Source organism: Daktulosphaira vitifoliae, unplaced genomic scaffold (genome assembly GCF_025091365.1).
Source record: "Daktulosphaira vitifoliae isolate Bord-2020 unplaced genomic scaffold, ASM2509136v1 Scaffold_1, whole genome shotgun sequence".
NCBI classification, from domain to species: Eukaryota; Metazoa; Arthropoda; class Insecta; order Hemiptera; family Phylloxeridae; genus Daktulosphaira; species Daktulosphaira vitifoliae.
The window spans coordinates 51,841,035-51,860,208 of NW_026099572.1; the positions used below are offsets into that span (position 1 = coordinate 51,841,035).

General features: G+C 24.9%; 1 protein-coding gene across 1 annotated transcript; it reads left to right on the forward strand.

Annotated features, from left to right (window-relative positions):
- The first annotated feature begins 2,777 nt into the window (after nt 1-2,777).
- Nucleotides 2,778-18,912, forward strand: LOC126897000 (uncharacterized). Its single transcript, XM_050670321.1, has 5 exons — nt 2,778-2,958; nt 12,917-13,634; nt 15,537-15,813; nt 16,834-17,189; nt 18,690-18,912. The coding sequence occupies exons 1-5, from the start codon at nt 2,851-2,853 to the stop codon at nt 18,809-18,811; spliced, it is 1,581 nt and encodes a 526-aa protein (XP_050526278.1). The 5' UTR covers nt 2,778-2,850; the 3' UTR covers nt 18,812-18,912.
- The last annotated feature ends 262 nt before the right edge of the window (nt 18,913-19,174 follow it).

Sequence of the window (19,174 nt, forward strand, 5' to 3'; positions counted from 1 at the left end):
TACCCATTAACACTCTTAATTTATTACTTTTTGATGATGACCATGGCGGCATCCTTTGATCCCCTGAATCCGCTATTTACTTACTACTTATACATCTATAATATACACCCGTTTTTAAATAGAATATAACTAGATATTATATGCAATTGTGAGACGGCTAAAACAAAAAGTCATGCGACTTAATTTTCATAATCCCGATCAATCTTGATTAGATTTATAGGTATATGTACAATATTTTACTATTTCATATGAATTCAGTTATTTTTGTGTTATTATTAATCAAATTCTTTTTGACTATTTTTCAGTTACACCACTGTGTTAATTAATAAAAATTAATGTATAAAGTATATGTATACATATATTTGAAAACCATGAGTTTTAATTTAATTATTATTATTATTATGAAGTGTAAATACTTAAGAACGAATAAAAAGGTTAGTATACGGTGATATGTGATTTAACGAATTAAAACCAAACCTAACAGTATATTATACCAAAAACAATGATTTAAAATTTCTAAGCGTTGTATCGCAATAATATCCATTTAGTGTTGAGACTAAACTACATGAATTGGAATGTACTGTTAACAATGCTGTTATAAGAAAATTAAAAGTCCGTCACCAATTAATGCACCAAATAGAATGTGTTACATTTACAGTACATTTACTTCCAATGGGCCAAATAAAAAAAAATCCATCATCGAACTACTGTGAATTGGTAGAATGCATAAAAAGATTGAAAGACAAGGTAATCAGTGAAATTATTCTAAAAAGCGACAATAATTACTATATTATAATCCATTTATGCATTCTTCCACTTCATAGTAGTTTTTTTTCACAGGATTTTTTCAAATGTTTGTAATATTTTTATGCAAAGATCGTTTTATGTGTACGTAACGTAATTTTGTTTATATTTTATGTTACGTTAAAAGAAAATACAAAAAATACTGTGATTCAAATTTTAATTTAATGATTGTAAAGTTTTCTTTTGTATAACTGTTATGCTAAATAGTAATTAGTTGGTTATTATTAAGTATAAGTTTGAATATATATTTGTATTTGTAGTTATATTGTTAAGGCACTAAGATATTATATTATAGGATATGTTTTTCTAATATCTATTGTTTTATGGTACTGAATCTATAGTATATTTGATTTCTANTTTTCTAATCTCTATTGTTTTAAGGTACTGAATCTATAGTATATTTGATCTCGACATTTAAAGTATAATTTGTTCATTGGAGTTTGACATAATCATGAATTTCTTGATCCAACAACAATTAACATTAATTGCAAATAAAGCAATGTTATACTTTTATTATTAGTTATTAAATAATTATAACTTTCATTAGCACTTAATTATTATTAGATGCTAATGCAAATTTGTATTAAGGTATTAGATTTTAAAATATTTATTCAAATTTAAACTTATATTCCATTATTTAAAATTCTATAGTATAGTAACTAACCGTTCAGTTCAGGAGTACCTGAGGTGCTGTTTAAGTCCAGCTGTTTAGTGTATCTTATGTTTGTGAATTATATTACCCTGACCTTTGCAAAGCCCTCAGTTCCACGTGGTGCAGGCTGGGGAATGGACACAGCTAATGGAATGTACACGCCATGTTACGATTTAGCTCATAGTTAATTTCGAGCTGAGTCACAACACGGTAGTGTGACTTATAGAGTATTATTGTAAAATAGTTTTAGTTATATTAGTTATATGCTACGATATATATTAATTATCAATATTTTTATAAATGTACTCAGTATTTCAGTAAACAAAATGCAAAGCTTAATTAAGAATATCTACAAATTTAAAGGGATCTAATAACAATATCTCATAATATATTTTACAAAATGAAAATGAACCACGCTTTATTTTCTGTTATTTTTATTTTTTTAAATTTTTTTTATTGCTTTTATTAGTTCATTAAAGGACATAGCGATCTCCACCTAAGAGGAGGTTTTCTTAACCATTTATACTCCGGGACGGGTGGTTGTCCATCCCCGGAGAGTGGGATAGTGACTTCAATTACCGAACTGATCTCTCGTTCAGTAAATGAAACCGCTCATGACCGAGTTTTGCGCATTAAGCACTGCCGCGTTACCGACTTGGTCACACCGTCACAATTATTTTGTGTGATAAACATTTATTTAGTACTATACTAAATTGAAAACCTTCGCTTGTTTTAAGAAAATGCCGACATATTTTTTTTCAAGGACTATAAATTGATTTATTAATTCTTTCATAGCATAATTATTATAATTGATATCATTTTTTAACGCATATATTAATTAGCAATTAAGTAAAATTATCTTTATTTTACATAGCATGAAGTATTTAAAAATACAGAGTGCCATAAGTTTTTATTATTACAGGAATTCTCAAGTTTAAAGAATATTAACTTTTTTTTTTTTAATATTTAGAAAATATCGTTTACTCTATCTTATTTTCCTAAAGATTAATATATGTACAAAAAGCCTTAATTTCTTAAGCGATTCCGATCCCCCACTTAAAAAATACTAAGCTACTTTTAGAAATATTTTAATTTATTTCTTTACAGTTTTATTTAATATAAGCATATAACATATTTTATTTACATTATATGTTTTTTAATAATCTAAAAATATAAACATTTAATAGCTCTATAGACGATTTTTATTAAAATAATCAAATAACATAAATCAAGGTAATATATTATTAGTTCAATTTATAGAGTTTTAAAATAAAATTAATATTTCATTTTTTTTAAAACTAAACTGATAATTATAATTTAAGTAAGCAGAATTTTTTCAGAATTTTTTTTTGTAAGTCTTTAATATATGTAAATATTTTTAGATAATTAAAAAAATGTTTACAAGTCGATTTCATTTGTTGAACTTAATAAGATGTTTTTCCATTATTCTTCTTATATCAGCTCAAATATTTTTGAACACAAATGCTAGCCCAGAAATACAAGTAAATGCAAAAAATATTTTTAATTACTCAATGTTTAAGTATTCTACGCAAATTAGAAGATTCTAATATTATAAGAGTTTATTCGAACCACAAAATACGTGGTCGAAATCTGGTAAGACACTTATTTTCTCAGAAACTATTGAGAATTTCAAATTTTAATAAAAAAAAAAATTATTAAGTTTTTAAAACTGTACAATAATATAAAGATAAATATTTTTTTTTTTTATCCCTTCAGGGATAAAAATGTTTATTTATAAATTTTTTTTAATGGGAACCACTATTTTTGATTTGATAATATGATAGAAAAAAAATTACAAATAATTTTGTTCTTATAATTTTTTTTATCCGGACAACCGTTTACGTTTTATAATTGTTTAAATATTTTGACTTCCAGAAAAAATATTGTCGTTTATTACATTTCATAATATCGGTGGCAGTGCAACCAGTATTTTTGTTAAATCCTTTAGTCTTACAAAACCATAGACTTAGCTATTAATAATACACCGAAAACCCGGTTTGGATCTATTATTGTTATTACACGTTTAGTGAGTAGTAAATTTGTATAGCTAATTTACCTGTCATAACTTGATCAATAAAATTTGGTTTATACAACAGCAAGTAAAATTAATGACTTCTGTATTTAATACAGTAAATGACAATAGATATTTGGCCTAAAATCACTTAACTTTAACAAGCTGTAACCGACGAACGGTTAATCGGATAAAATAAATTATAAGAACAAAATTGTTTATAATTTTTTTTTCTATCATATTATAAAGTTAAAAATAAGAGTTCCCATTTAAGAAAATTATAAATAGGGTTTTTTATCCTTGAAGGGACGAACAAAATAATGGTTTGACTACATATTATTGTAGNGGGTTTTTATCCTTGAAGGGACGAAAAAATAATGGTTTGACTAAATATTATTGTAGAGTTTTTTGAACTTGATATTATTTCTCTATAATCAAATTTAAAATTATCTGAGAAAATGAGTGTCTTACCAAATTTTGATCACCCTGTATACATATATAAATAAAAATATATTTTGAATAAAAATGGACATTAATAAAAATATCAAGTAACCATTAAAAAATAGTTATCAAATGTTAACTAAAGTAATTTGAATAAAAATTAGTTCTAAGTTTTGTACTGAAATAAAAGCCATAATATTAAAAATTAATTTGAGTAATAAAGTTACAATTTCAGCAAAGTGATTTAAGTGACAAATATACATGTTAAAATTGATGAAACTACAACCTGGATAAATAAATAAACTAATATATTTAATAGATAAAAACGAATCAGACAGTGTTCCACAGGAATAATGTCTTAAAATATTTTAATTATAAAATCATAATATAAGAATTTTATATAAGCTAAAATATGAATAAAATATATTGAAAGAAAGATATATAAATAGAATAGAATGTTGATTTTTAACGATTTGAAACACAATAATTAATGTCTATACTTCATACATGTATGTTGAGGCCGTATTGGCCATTATATACGACATTGACAATGATACCAAGTCTCTTCTATCATTCCTGCGATGGTCACCTTAACCCTTATCATAATTGATAACGATTTCGGCCAATCTGTTACAATATCACCGTAGAATTTAGTTGTATAATAATTTTTAAACACTTAACAACTTTTTTTTTGTAAAATTGTTTTTTATTGAGTTTTCCCAAAAGTTATGGCAATATGGGCCCATAGTATAATATTATCTTGTCATTCTTGTGATATTTTATATTGATTTGAGAATTTGAATTGAAATTATTATTATTAACTGTTAATTTTTCGTTACCATTTGAGTTATTCTTATAGTTTTTAAGATATATTACTGAGTCTAATAGTTAAAATTGTTGATTGTTGAATTTTAGCTTTGATGCGAAACTGAGAAGGTATTAATTTTACTATGATGTGTTTTTTTTTTTTTGTGTGTGTCTGTTACCACTTTTTCTCAGCTCTCACAGGACCGATTTCTTTCAACGATAGGTCAAAAGATCACAAATCATATCTAGTCGAAGACATTACCCTCAAAAATTGAAAAAATTTCGCTCGTTCCCCGTAAATAGGGGAAATCTCCAAAAAAATGACAAATATAAATTAAAATTGATAGTGATTAAACTCACTATCAAAAAAAAACGATTCGATGCAAATCTTTCGATAGTGTTAAGTTTTAAAAAATTGGTGGATTATTCCAAAAGCTACATGATCTGCTATTTTTTTTATTAATATCCTTAATGAAAAAGGGATTATTGAAAAATATTATTTCTCATAAAAAAATTTTGTTAATCCTTACACTTTTCAAAAAGTTATAACATTTTAAAGTTAAAAATGTAAAATATAAAATCGAGCATTTTAACACAAAAATAGCATTCGGTAGCCATTTTCACCGTGAAGACAAATTAAAGTCCGAAATGTTTTTTTTTTCATTATAAAGTACATTACATTAGCTTTAATTTAAGATATATATAAAAGTGTCAGACTTTCCCGAACATTTTCAAAAGTCAAGTTGAAAAAATTAATTTTTTGTGAAAAAGTTGTCATTTTAAATCCCTCCTGTGGGTAGGTAAAGGGTCATATATAAAAAAAAAATATACCAACTGAAAGGTAATGATATCGTGCATCTATATAAAAAAAATTATATTGATTTGGTTATTTTTAAAAAAGTTATAGCAATTTTTAGTAAAATAAATTGAAAAAATGTCGAAAATTAGCGATTTTTAAATTTGTATTTTTTTGGAGGTTTCCCCCATTTACGGTGAACGAGGGAAATTTTTTCAATTTTTGAGGGTAATGTCTTCGACTAGATACAATTGGTGATCTTTTGACGTATCGTTGAAAGAAATCCGTTCAGTGAGAGCTGAGAAAAAGTGGTAAAAGACACAAAAAAAAAAAATAAACAGATCATAGTAAAATTAATACCTTCTCAGTTTCGCATCGAAGCTAAAAACATTTCGGACTTTAATTTGTCTTCACGGTGAAAATGGCTACAGAATGCTATTTTTGTGCTAAAATTCTCGATTTTATATTTTACATTTTTAACTTTAAAATGTTATAACATTTTGTAAATGTATGGATCAATACAATTTTTTTATAAAAATAATATTTATATACTTCTTTTATTTGACATACTATTTTTTTAAATCGGACCATTTCCCTTATTACACGGGGGTTCAAAAAACATAAAAATACATATAGAAAGTAGAACTTTTTCAACTTAAGTTTTGAAAGTGTTTCGGAAATACTGACACTTTTATATGTATCTTAAATTAAAGCTTATATAATATACTTTAATATTAAAAATAAAAATTTCGTACTTTATTTTGTCTTTATGGTGAAAATAGCTAACGTATTCAAAAATATGCTATTTTTGTGTTAAAATTCTTGGTTTTGTTTTTTATTTTATTATAAGGGGATTACACTGATTTTCATAAATATAATATCAATCTAATTGTCATAGTATAAAAAATTAAACATATTTAAATTTTTTTTGTTTCTTTGAAGTCGAGAAAAATAACTTTAAAATTTGCACTAGCAAAATTTCCATTTTTATTAAGTGACGAATGAGACGTACGGTTTCTGAGACGGTAACACTTGGGTCTTCATGCCTGTGGCACTGAATTTTTTCTTAATTCTTTTTAAGTTAGAAAAAATGTTTAACTCATTTGATTTTTATCTGATTTATATATTAATATAATTTAACATATCGCACTAATAATTATTGGTTTGAAATGACATTAGATTATACGATGTACGATTAGCGCAAGATATTTAGACTGATAAAAAATAAAATTCAAAAATACGAAATTCCATTAGTGCACTAAAATTATCATCTTATGTTTTAGTGTACTAAAACATTCGTCAATGATTAGTCCAAGCTCAAAAATAGACTCCCTGGTCGATTGCGCTTTTCTGAGTCACGCATGCTCCCACGACTTACCTAATGAACGAACCCCTCCGCCGGTCACTTAGAAGTGTAAATGCAGATCCTATTTTTATATTATAATAATATTTGTATTGTACTTAGTAATGTCTTATTCATATAATTGATTTATTAGTTGTAAACATTTTAGATTTTGTCTTTTGTTGTTTGTTTTTTTTTTATATATATATATTTTTTTTGTTTTTGTGCCTTTCTCAAAATTCAGTTAAAATTAATTATGTAAACATAGCATGCTTGTAAAAAAAGGGATACGTCCCGTAAACTAATATAATAAATAAATAATAAAATATTAATTCAATTTTTTTTTTTAAAAGTACTATATATTAAAATCAATAATATTAAAAACTAAAAAGTTTTACCTATAGAATCTTATTGCTCTGTAAGCAACATTTTGCGTTCTTTTATTTTACACAATTTGATTTTTGTTTTGATGATTAATATTTAAATAATATACACATTATTTCTAATTTTGTTTTCTAATTATTCACTAAAATCATTTTAATTATAACAAATGCGCTTTAATTTTGCGTTCATTTTTCTGTTGCGCATTGCATCTATTAATTTTAAATATGTATTTTTAAGATATATCCATAAAAAAACTGCTTGTTTATAAAACTAATTAGATGAATATTATCATTTTACTGTATCATAAGCTCTATCTTTCCATTGGATAATTACTACTATTCAACTACTATTCTGTTGTGATGGAACATCTTCCAGTTACACGTAATGTCTTATTATATTACATTTGGTTTACTCAATTTACATTTTCAGTAAAATACACAGTTCATAAATTTAAAAAATAAACAAATTTCTCGACATTTTTAATTGCATAATAAGAAATTAGTATTTCTTTAGAATCAGAATTTGTCAATAAAATATTTAAAAATATATACAGTTGAAATATATTGATGCCATTTTAAAATATATTTAAAAAGTTACTAACCTTATACAATGATCATTGATTATCATCCTTTAATATAATAACTAAGTTTTATTATATTAAAGGATGATATAATAAAACTTACTTAAAGAGGATCTAAAGAAATTTCTTTTTAATTGATATTTTTATTAATAATAATAATTACAAATATTATGCATAAATTTATCAATTTTTTTCAAATACATGTTATAAAAAATCTGTTGCTTATTGGAGTTAAAAAAAACCCAAAATAACACATCATTTTTTAAATAAATATGGAAAAATATTGAAAGATAAAATAGGAAAAAATACAAAAAGAATATATATTTAAATTACATAATTAATTTATTAGATTAATAAATAAATCATACTAAAAGTCAGTTAATAAAACATAAAATATATTTTAATCATTTTAATCATTTTAAAACTGACATATGCAATAATTCAAAATAGAGAACGTTTTATTTGTATATTTCACACTAAAAATAATAATACATATAATTCAAATTTTTCAATGAACAAAAATTTATTATTCTATTATTAATTTACTAGAAAAATTATTTCAATGAATTAATTAAATACAGATATATTATTAAAAAGAAGTTAGCTTAATTTAATTATTTTTTTTTTACAAAATTACTGTATGACCCAGCGTCCGGTGGTATTCACGCGAGTTCGTTAACGTTCGTGGATAAATTTTGTCTTAAGTCTTTAGCTATGCCGAGGATAAAGAATAAGGTGAGTATACTGTATGTTTGAATATAGAATGAATTTTACAAAATATAATTATAACAATTAAATGTATTATACAAGAAATATAAAATCTTGTATACACCAATGTGGATGGGGGAACACTTAATATTAATGTCACAAAGGCGCTGATATAAACTAATAATAAATTATACAAGGAGTCTTAGAAAAATAGATGAACAAGCATTATACTTATCGGCTAATTGAAACGGCTGATGATAATGTTGAATATTGAAAGGATCAATTGAATTCGAATGCAATTAGCTGACCAACGTGTACAATATGCTGTGAAAGGTATTGTGATGTATCTCAGAAAATATATAGACCCAACGACGATAAACTGAGCGCACAGGTACGACAATCACAAAGGTGATACCTTCTTTTTACAGTAAAAGCAAATACAAAACAACTGAGCAAAAGAATCGTTAAGATGGCGACGACAATGCTGACATATATAGAAGACCGACAACAACTCTATGTGTGTTACATATAACATGAATAATCAACTTTTTTTTAGGCTAAAGACAAAATGGGTGGACTAAGCCAACCGCGGGGCAGGTGCCCCGATGCGTGCTCCGGCACTGCGCAGAAATAATGAGTAATCTTTTTGTTTTACTCATAAACCAAAATCGGGCTGATTGGGCCCCCAAATTTTGTGTAATTCACCCATAAGTTGTAAAGATTTTAAATTTTGCCTCAATATCCAATTTTAATCATTCGAGTGTTATATTATTTCAAACCCTGATGATCAATTATTAAAACTATGCTACTTATATTATTACTAATATAACTAATAATATATATATTTATCAAAGTTATCAATGGCTATTACTTATTATTAATCAAATAATTATTCTTATTAAAAATTAATTAGATAATTATGACTAAGTGAAACAGTGAACTAAAATATAGTTAGGCATACTATAAGATTCATTTTTTATTTTTCTAAATCTAAAGATAGTGGAATGACAATTATAAGTCCAATTACTTTTTTTAATTCTTCAAACCCAATTTGATAACTTTGTATTTGATAAAACAATTCAGAAAGACCAGAACTAGATGAAAATATTGTTTTACCCAAAGCGCATTGGTATTTTAATTTTTCAATAAAATTATCTGTCTGATAATATGGAAACTATTTTGCAAAATTACATAATTTTTCACAGTCTAAAAATTCTATTGAAGTTTGGTTTAATACAACTAATATTGTATACAGGGTGATTTTTTTATCATAACCCACTCAATTACTTACAGAATAATAATAATTTAAAATTTTTTTTTTATTCTTATCTTTAGTTACACATTATTCTTGAATTATTAACTATGTAATACTTTTTAAGTTCATCCCTTATGCCTGGTAAGGGTGTCAACTTTGTTTTTTTAAATGGTAACACATATTTTTAATTTAATAAAATGTTTGAGTTTTTAATTTAATAACAAATGTCATTTGAATTTTTAATATAACTTTATTCGTTTATTAGATATAAACATTTAAAGTTTCAATTTTTTGAGTTAATATATAGGTATAATACACTAGGGATTAAAATTACAGGTAGCTAATTGGTTTTTTATGACATCGATATTAGCAGGTACAAAACGTTGTTATTATCAATGGTAGTAAGACACATTGTTGTGAGTTTATAAATACACTAACTGACAATACAGAATGTATATCTATTGATAGTCATAATTGATAATAAACAATCCGTGACTGTGATAGCAATATCATAAAAACCCAATTAAAATGATAACCAAGTTTTTGAAGGTAAACATGTATTGCTCTGGTCGTTAAAGCTGTTTAAAAGTGATAAGCGGTCCGGTAGACCGCACCATACCATTAATGTAATTTTTTTTCTTTTCAAAAATCGACTAAGTCTATTGCTATTGATATCATCGATGCACAATCAAAAAGGTTATGACAATGATATCCAAAAATCTGAGATAATTTCTTACTATAATAGTACGAAAGGTGGCTTAGATGCACTCGACGAAAAATGTTTCATTTATTCTACAGGACGCCGTAACGTCGCTGGCCGTTGGCTATATTTTACCGACTTATTGATATTTCTGGAGTAAATTCGTATGTCTTGTATAATTTATTAAAAAATAACAAATGAATTACGAGGTTCGATTTTTTAAAAACTTTAGCGTTTGAACTTGTAACTCCTGAATTGGAGTGATGATTTGAAAATACATATATCCCTCGAGAAATAAAGAGCAGTATTGAAAAAATTCTTGAAAAATCTAAAAACCTAAAGGATACAACATTGTACGAAGACAAATTGGAAATACGAAAAACTTGTCGCATATGTCCTCCAATAAAGAAAAGAAAAACCATATATCAATGTAAACTTTGTGGAGATGCAATATGTCTGCAGAGCAGCAGAAAAATATGTATAAATTGTGTTGGAAATTAACTTTTTTTTTTATAAAAGTCGAAAAGGATAATTTAAAAAAGAAAAAATGTTTTGTTTATATTTTGATGGCAATTTATAAATCCTAAAAAAGTTGTTTTGACTACTGTTATTTTTTTAAAAAAATTTTAATTATAAAATTTTTTTTTTTTATTATATTTTAATTTATGTCTAGTTTAATATTTTAATGGTTGTGGAGTAAAAAATGTATTTTAAAATGCTTCAGGACATAACGAAGGTCAAGTATATAAATGCATGGCAGATCATAAAACTTCCTGACAAATTTAGTAGTTACTTTACATAATTTAAATTAAAGTCGAAAAAAAATTTGACATATCTCATTTAATACTACTAAGATATTGTTCTACCAAAAATGTGATGGAATAATAGAAAAATGTGGTCTAAATATTACATAAAAAATTAAGAGGTCCAGGAGACCGCACCATACCGTTAGTGTGATTTTTTTCACCGTACCACTTACGGGTTAACAGCATGACGTACTTTAAATGACACTAATTGTCATTTATAAAGTGATAAAGCGACAATAACAATTGAACACGCTTCAACGATCACAGATAATAGTGTACACTAGTTATGTATGTTAGATACCACTGCTAAAAGTCTAGAAACATTATGATATGCATTGACCTATAATGCTATATTCTTCAAATACCCTAATAAAAGATCGCGTATAAGATAGCAATTTTTAAAATGTCCATTTAAATTCTTTTTGTATGCTTTAATAAAATTATTTTTTCTTAATAAATTTGCAGATTGTTTGAAATTTATATCATCTTTATAAAATTTAATTCATAGAAATGATCATAGCAAAATCTGCCTTTAAATAGGACACTTTTCTACCCTTAAAACGACGATTATTTAAAAATGGTTTAACATAAAATGTTATTTTCACCATAATTCTTTTTAAAATTGAATTCTCTATTGAAATAAGTAAGAAAAATTGAGGGTTGCTATTTAAATTTTTTAAGTTTGGGTAGATTTTTACCCTTTAACATTAGGGTTAAACTTTAATTTTAATCGTAAAATATGCATTTAATTAATCAATTAGCCTCTAAAAAAAAATTCAATAGCGATCTAAAAAATCGGTGTTTCCGAAGTTATTGAAACACTTACACCTTTGAGCACTACATTGATCACTGGTTTTGGACAGGCAACCTCTTCCATTCCACTGACTCTATTTATAATTCATTACACAATAACATACAGGGTGTTCAGTAAGTCTGGAAACGGGTTTCTATTGTTCTCATTGTTTGTAACAATGAGAACAATAGAAACCCGTTTCCAGACTTACTGAACACCCTGTATAATGTATGTCATCCTTTGGAGTGGTATAACAGGTAAATGATAAAAGGTAAAAAAAGGTGTGATGACCGATTAAGTACTATACCACTTATTACCTCCTGTCAAAACAATGTAAAAGATATTTACGTCAGCCTTTAAAATATAAATGTCGACGTTGATAATTTTATGATATATAATATTGTTGAATATCAACAATTTAAAACTTATTTAATGTTTCATGTAAGATAATTTAATTATTTATATTAACTTAATGGTAACGAAATAAAAGTTTTGGAAAGAAGAGAGGGTTCGTATTTACTTTCCCCTCCTTAATCCAGTTAAGAGACTCATCGATGTTTATTTCACTATGTCATTAATAAAAAATAGTCATTAAAAAATCCAATTTTTTTTTCCTTGAATTAATGTAAAGTCCTATTTCTTGCTAATATTATTAATAAAATTCAACATAAAGAACTCTTCGTTAATTGTGTAAATACAAAAAACTCAAAGAAATCTCTCAGATACGCCTTCTTTGAAATTTAATTAAAACTGTAGATTGCGTGTTTTGTTATTATTACTTTTATTTTTTGACCATAAATTACAAATTAATTTCAGGCACCTGATTATGACACTATATTTGACGATTCGTTTTTACAAGTTGTAAGTACTATTAATAATAATATCAAATCGTTAGTCTGTGGAAAAAATAAGAAATATATTAATCATTCGCTTATAAATTATGATGACATAATGTTATTATCAAGATCTTGTAAAGACGATTACGAGTGTAGACGAAAAAAAGAATCAAGCTTAAACAAATTAAAAAAAGAATTAGAGTCGTTAGAGTGTATTCACACATTTTTATGTCTTCAAATTTTAGAAGCATTAAAAAATGATATTAGGACTAAAAATATAAATCCAAATCATATGTTTAAAATAAATTATGAACTTGTATATTACTACATAGTTAGAATGATTTCATTTTTTATTTATGGAAAATTTGTTGTTAATCCTTGGCAATATGATTTTGCAATGAGTATTTTTAATGTAACAAGACTTCAACAACAAAAAAAGAATACATTTGATGTCAGTTTAGAATATTTAGATAATTCTGCATTACTATCTTCAATGAAAAAATTTTGCGATAATTGTAAAATAAATAATGAATTTTTGAAATCAATGATTTCATTCACATTAAATACTTTTAAAGGAGAAAGTAAAAATTTTATAAATCAAGAAAATTTTAAAAAATATGTGAATAATTTACTGTCAAAGACAAGTATTAATTGTGTAAAAAAAATGAACAAAACTTCATATATGCTTATTAACAAAGGTAATCAATATGAGTACTCTTAAAATTTTTAAAAACACAATGTTTATCTATTTAAGTGAAAAAAGTTTAATGTAGAACTTATTTATTGGCACTTTTAAATATTTTTACCTATTTATAATTTACTAAGTACCGTCTAGCCGGGGTTTTATCCCAAACCTAAAAATATGCAAGCCTTACGCAACTACGCGTTTGACTTTTAATCCTTACTTTACAGGTAAATCACAAATCTTGTGGAGTGTTTTATTCAAAATGTTTTTGATCTCCAAATTAATGTTCCTCTGTGAATTTCATTTTATCAACCCAATGCGATGTTGAAATTTCTTTTTGTATTGTCATTTGCCAGTTTTTCTCAAATCTTACCAAATCGATTTTTTTAAACGATACGCCAAAAGATTACAAATCGTATGTTAAAGAAGACATTGTTCTCAAACATTGATATTTTTACTCTCGTTTATCGTAAATTGAGCAATCGCCCAAAAATTATTATTTTTAAAAAAGATAAATTTTGACATTTTTTAAACTTTTTTTCTTAAAACTGTCATAACTTTTTTAAAAATGGATGAATCAAAAAAAAATTTAATTTATAAATACCCTAGGTATTTTTCGACAATCTGAGTCTTTATCTGATTACAAAGGGGTATTAAATATAACATTTTTTTATAAAAAGTGAAATTTTCAAGTCAATTTTTGATAATGTTCCGGAAATACTCCAAGCTTCAAATATACATTAAATAGTAGTTTTTGTTACATGCTTTAAGTTAAATCATAAAAATTCCCGATAACTTATATTTATGTGCAAATGGATATTGTAGCTATTTTTGAGTTAAAATTTTCGATATTTAATTTTATATTTTCAGTTTTAAATTGCTAAACTTTTGAATAATGTATGCATAAAAACTATGCATAGGACTTCAAAAGAATAAAGCTCATAACTTGGATAAAAACCAACGGATTTCAATAAAATGTTCAGGGTCCCTCTAGAATTTCTATGGTAAAGATATCACGTTTTAAATCAAAAATTTCTATCGAAAAATATTAGCATTTTAATCAATAGATTCCGAAATTTTTATATAGTCATGGAGTGCTAAAAATTTTTTTTGATCTTTAATAATTACTTTTCCACGTTTTATAGAAATTCTGCATTCTCAAATAATATTTTAAATAATAGGTAGATCATTAGTATCTACTTTTTTCAATTATTAACGCCTGTACTTTAGGTTAGTTAGTATAGTCTTATAAAAGTGGGAGATATAATCTTATATCTCCCATTTTTTTCACATTTAAATTCCCTTATTCAATAAATACGATATTAGTGTCAATTTTAAATATTTTTAGAGAGGATTTGTGCAACTTTTATTGTGCATCTATTAAGTATATTTAGAGAAAACCAATAACCTATGATAAATTGCAATTTCAATTTCATAACTAAAAATATAATTAACTACCCACATAGTAATCTCAATATAATAATATTTTCAAAATATTCTTACAAAATACTTTTTAAAATATTTTGAAGCAAATATTGTGACTAATATCTCTTAAATATAATGAAAAATATAATCTATTGAAATATTTCTACAATATGCTCACAAAATAATTTTTTAAATATTTTTTTATGAATATTTTGAGAATATATTAAAGAGAATAAATACAGAATCTTACACTAAAAATATCTTTTTAAATATTTGCTTATAAATATTATAAAAATATATTAATTGGAATAAATATAAAATATATAACTCGAAATATTTTATATATTTTATCGATATAATTTTTTAAATATTAAAAATATATATCTTGTTGGCAAACAGGAGTAACTTAATAGATGCATGCTATCCCCTTAACTGTTATTTAATTTCGTTTTTCTTTAATCTATTATTCATATTGCAAATAATGGAACAGCTAATCAAAAAGAAGTGGTTATCAATGAAGACTACGAAAATATTAAAAAAGTTTTTCTACAAAGTTTAAAATTAAATAACTATGACGATAATACTTTTAAGAAAAATGAAATACACATCGTTGACAAAGATTTGTGGGATAAAGTACGTAATACACATCTATCAGCTTCTCATTTTTTCAGTGCTTATTCATTTAACCAAACAAAAAACAAAGAATCAATCTTAAAAAAAACATTGCGCGTTAGTAATGAAAAATCAAGTAATACCAAAGATATCCCGTAAGTAATAAAAAGTATAATAAGTAATAATAAGAACGATTATTTCTTCATATTATTTTCAAACAGTTATTTTTTAATATTTTAGTTTAAAGCGTTTTTAAGAAGACACTAATTTCCTGTTTTATGCTTTTATTGATATACAGGGTGATTTTTTTATCATAACCCACTCAATTACTTACAGAATAATAATTAAAATTTTTTTTTTTTGATTATCTTTAGTTACACATTATTTTTGAATTATTAACTATGTAATACTTTTTAAGTTCATCCCTTATGCCTGATAAGGTTGTCAACTTTGTTTTTTTAAATGGGAACACATATTTTAAATTTAATAAAATTTTTGAGTTTTTTATTTAATAGAAATGACATTTGAACTTTTAGTATAACTTTATTTGTTTCTTAGATATAAACATTTACAGTTTCAAATTGTTGAGTTAATATACATGTATAATACACAAGGGATTACAAATACAGGTAGCTAATTGATTTTTTATGACATCGATATTAGAAGGTACACACCATTGTTATTATCAATGGTAGTAAGGCACATTGTTGTGAGAATATAAATACACTAACTGACAATACAGAAAAGATATCTATTGGTAGTCATAATTAATAATAAAAAATCCTAGACTGTGACAGCAATGTCAAAAAAAACCAATTAGCTACTTGTATTATAATCCCTTATTTATTTACATGTATATTAACTCAAAAATTTGAAACTTTAAATGTTTATATCTAAGAAACAAATAAAGTTATACTAAAAGTTCAAATGTCATTTGCTATTAAATAAAAAACTCAAAAATTTTATTAAATTCAAAATATGTGTTCCCATTTAAAAAAACAAAGTTGACGCCCTTATCAGGTATAAGGGATGAACTTAAAAATTATTACATAGTTAATAATTCAATAATAATGTGTAAATAAAGATAATCTAAAAAAAGAATGTTTAAATTATTATTATTCTGTGAGTGAGTTATGATAAAAAAAATTACCCTGTATATATATACATTTATATAGGCTTAATATTCAATATGGCACAATTAATGAACCGAAGGCAATAGAACATTTTGAAAAGAAAATGAACGTAAAGATTCAAATGTCTGGTATACTTATTGATGAAAACTTTTATTATTTAACAGCAAAGCCGGATGGTTTAATTGGGACTGATGGTATTGTTGAAATAAAATGTCCCTTTAACGCCCAAAATATGACTCCCAAAGATGCTATTAAAAATAAAGTGATAAAATATGTACATTACAACGAAAATGGTGATCTTGTACTAAAATGTACTTCTCCAATTTTTTTCCAAATACAAGGAGAACTGCACATTTCAAAGAGACAATATTGTTATTTCATTATTTGGACACCAAAAGGTACTAAAAATAAATTCATTATGACTTAAAATTTATGTTGTACAGGAATTTATAAGATAAAACTAAGATTTTTTTGAAATTTTTTCCAAAATTTAATTTTTTTTTAGATTTTAATTTTTTTTATAAAAATTTTAAATAAAATTTTTAATACATAGTTTTTATTTTTATTATATATGACATGCTGTTGGCCTACATAAGATTAATAATAACAACATACAAAAATAACAATATTAGCACAGGTATGATAAATCCAGATGGTACACTTTTTGATTTACTGATAACTCGAACCTGTCTCAAATCAGTAAACACACATATAAGGAATTAATTTATTGTTACAGTAAATTTTACTATAATTATTGTATCAAATAATTGGTTTTGCGTGTATCCATGAGAATAAATACATATTTATGGAATTTCAAAACAGCCACAATTTGAATAACTTTAATGTAAATTTATTGGTAAACCTTTTGACCTTTTTTTTATCTACCTACAAAAGTCTTGTTAACTCCATTGCAGATTAAATAATTCCATTTTATCTAATCTGCTACTAAATTCTAAATATTCCCGCAGGGAAATCCGCAAGGATTACGGGCCTAACAATCCCGCGGACCCTAGTTATTTCAGTGGGGGTGGCAACATGTACCACTGCTCTTAGCCGNAGCTTTCAAAATATGAGATGGATCCAAATGATACACAATTTTTTTATTAACTGCAAAATATGGTCAATTTTATAGTATTTCGCGCCGCGTTTGAACTATGAAATATTTTTTTATTGTTCATAATTTAAAAACATACTGCAAAAAAAAAACTGTTGTAATTGTTAATAAATTAACAATAAATACATAAATATGAAATATAAAATGGATATCCGTAATACTTCGAAAGTGAAACGGAACTAGAAAATATTGGTAAATTTGGCGCGCTTAAAACGACATCATACAAGCAATAAAAGCCAGTAATGCCTAGTTGAAAAACAATAATTTGTCCTAAAGTTTTTTTTTCCTGTAAGTGGCGTACTGAACTGAGGCAGGTTTTGGTTTGTTTACATTTTTTATAATTATGTGTCTTGAACAAAAAGTGCACTATCTTGTTTTATATTATCTGTGATAGTAGAAATAGTAGTACACGATAGATTAATATAGAGAAATGATTGAACTAAAATAATATAAATAATGATTATAAATAAGTTTCTTTTTAATTTTCTTTTTTAAAGACAATTTTTTTCCTTATACACATTTAATTACGGTGCCGTAATGCGATTGCAGTAACTGTTTTACAACCGACAGCAAAAACATAATTTCTAATTTCTTGTCATATATAAATTTAACTTATGACAAATTTTTGGATTATGTCTAACCATTTATTAAAAGACTTAATATTCAGAAAAATAAGAAACAATTTTATTACTGTTATAGAGACTAAAATCACTATATAATTTGATTCAAAAATTAAAATTCAAAAATATTTTTGTTATAAAATGCTATTGATTTATTTTTTTAGGTATGGACTATTGTAAAATTCTTCGAGATGACGATTTTTGGAACACTCGTATGGAAAAAAATCTTATTGACTTTTACGAAAACATTATGTTTCCAGAAATATTAAATCGTCAATTTTTCTAAAAACTTAATATTGCTAAAATATAATAAAATATTATACATTCATATGTTAATTGAATTAATGAATAAACCAATTATTGTAAAAATATATCATGTCTTAATAAAACAACAACTAAAATATGTAAGCACTTCTAATTGTAACAAAGTCAATGATTCATCATTTATATTTTCAAATATAAAAATTAAATTATTATAATAAAAAAGCATCTATCTAATTATATCACTATGTCAAGATTAAATAATGTGTGGACGAGGCAAAGCACTATAAGTCAAAATATAATAGTGATAAACAGCATATAGAACAGGCATGACCAACTTGTAGCCCACGACACTGTTCTATGCGGCCCATAGTTTAATTTAGAATTT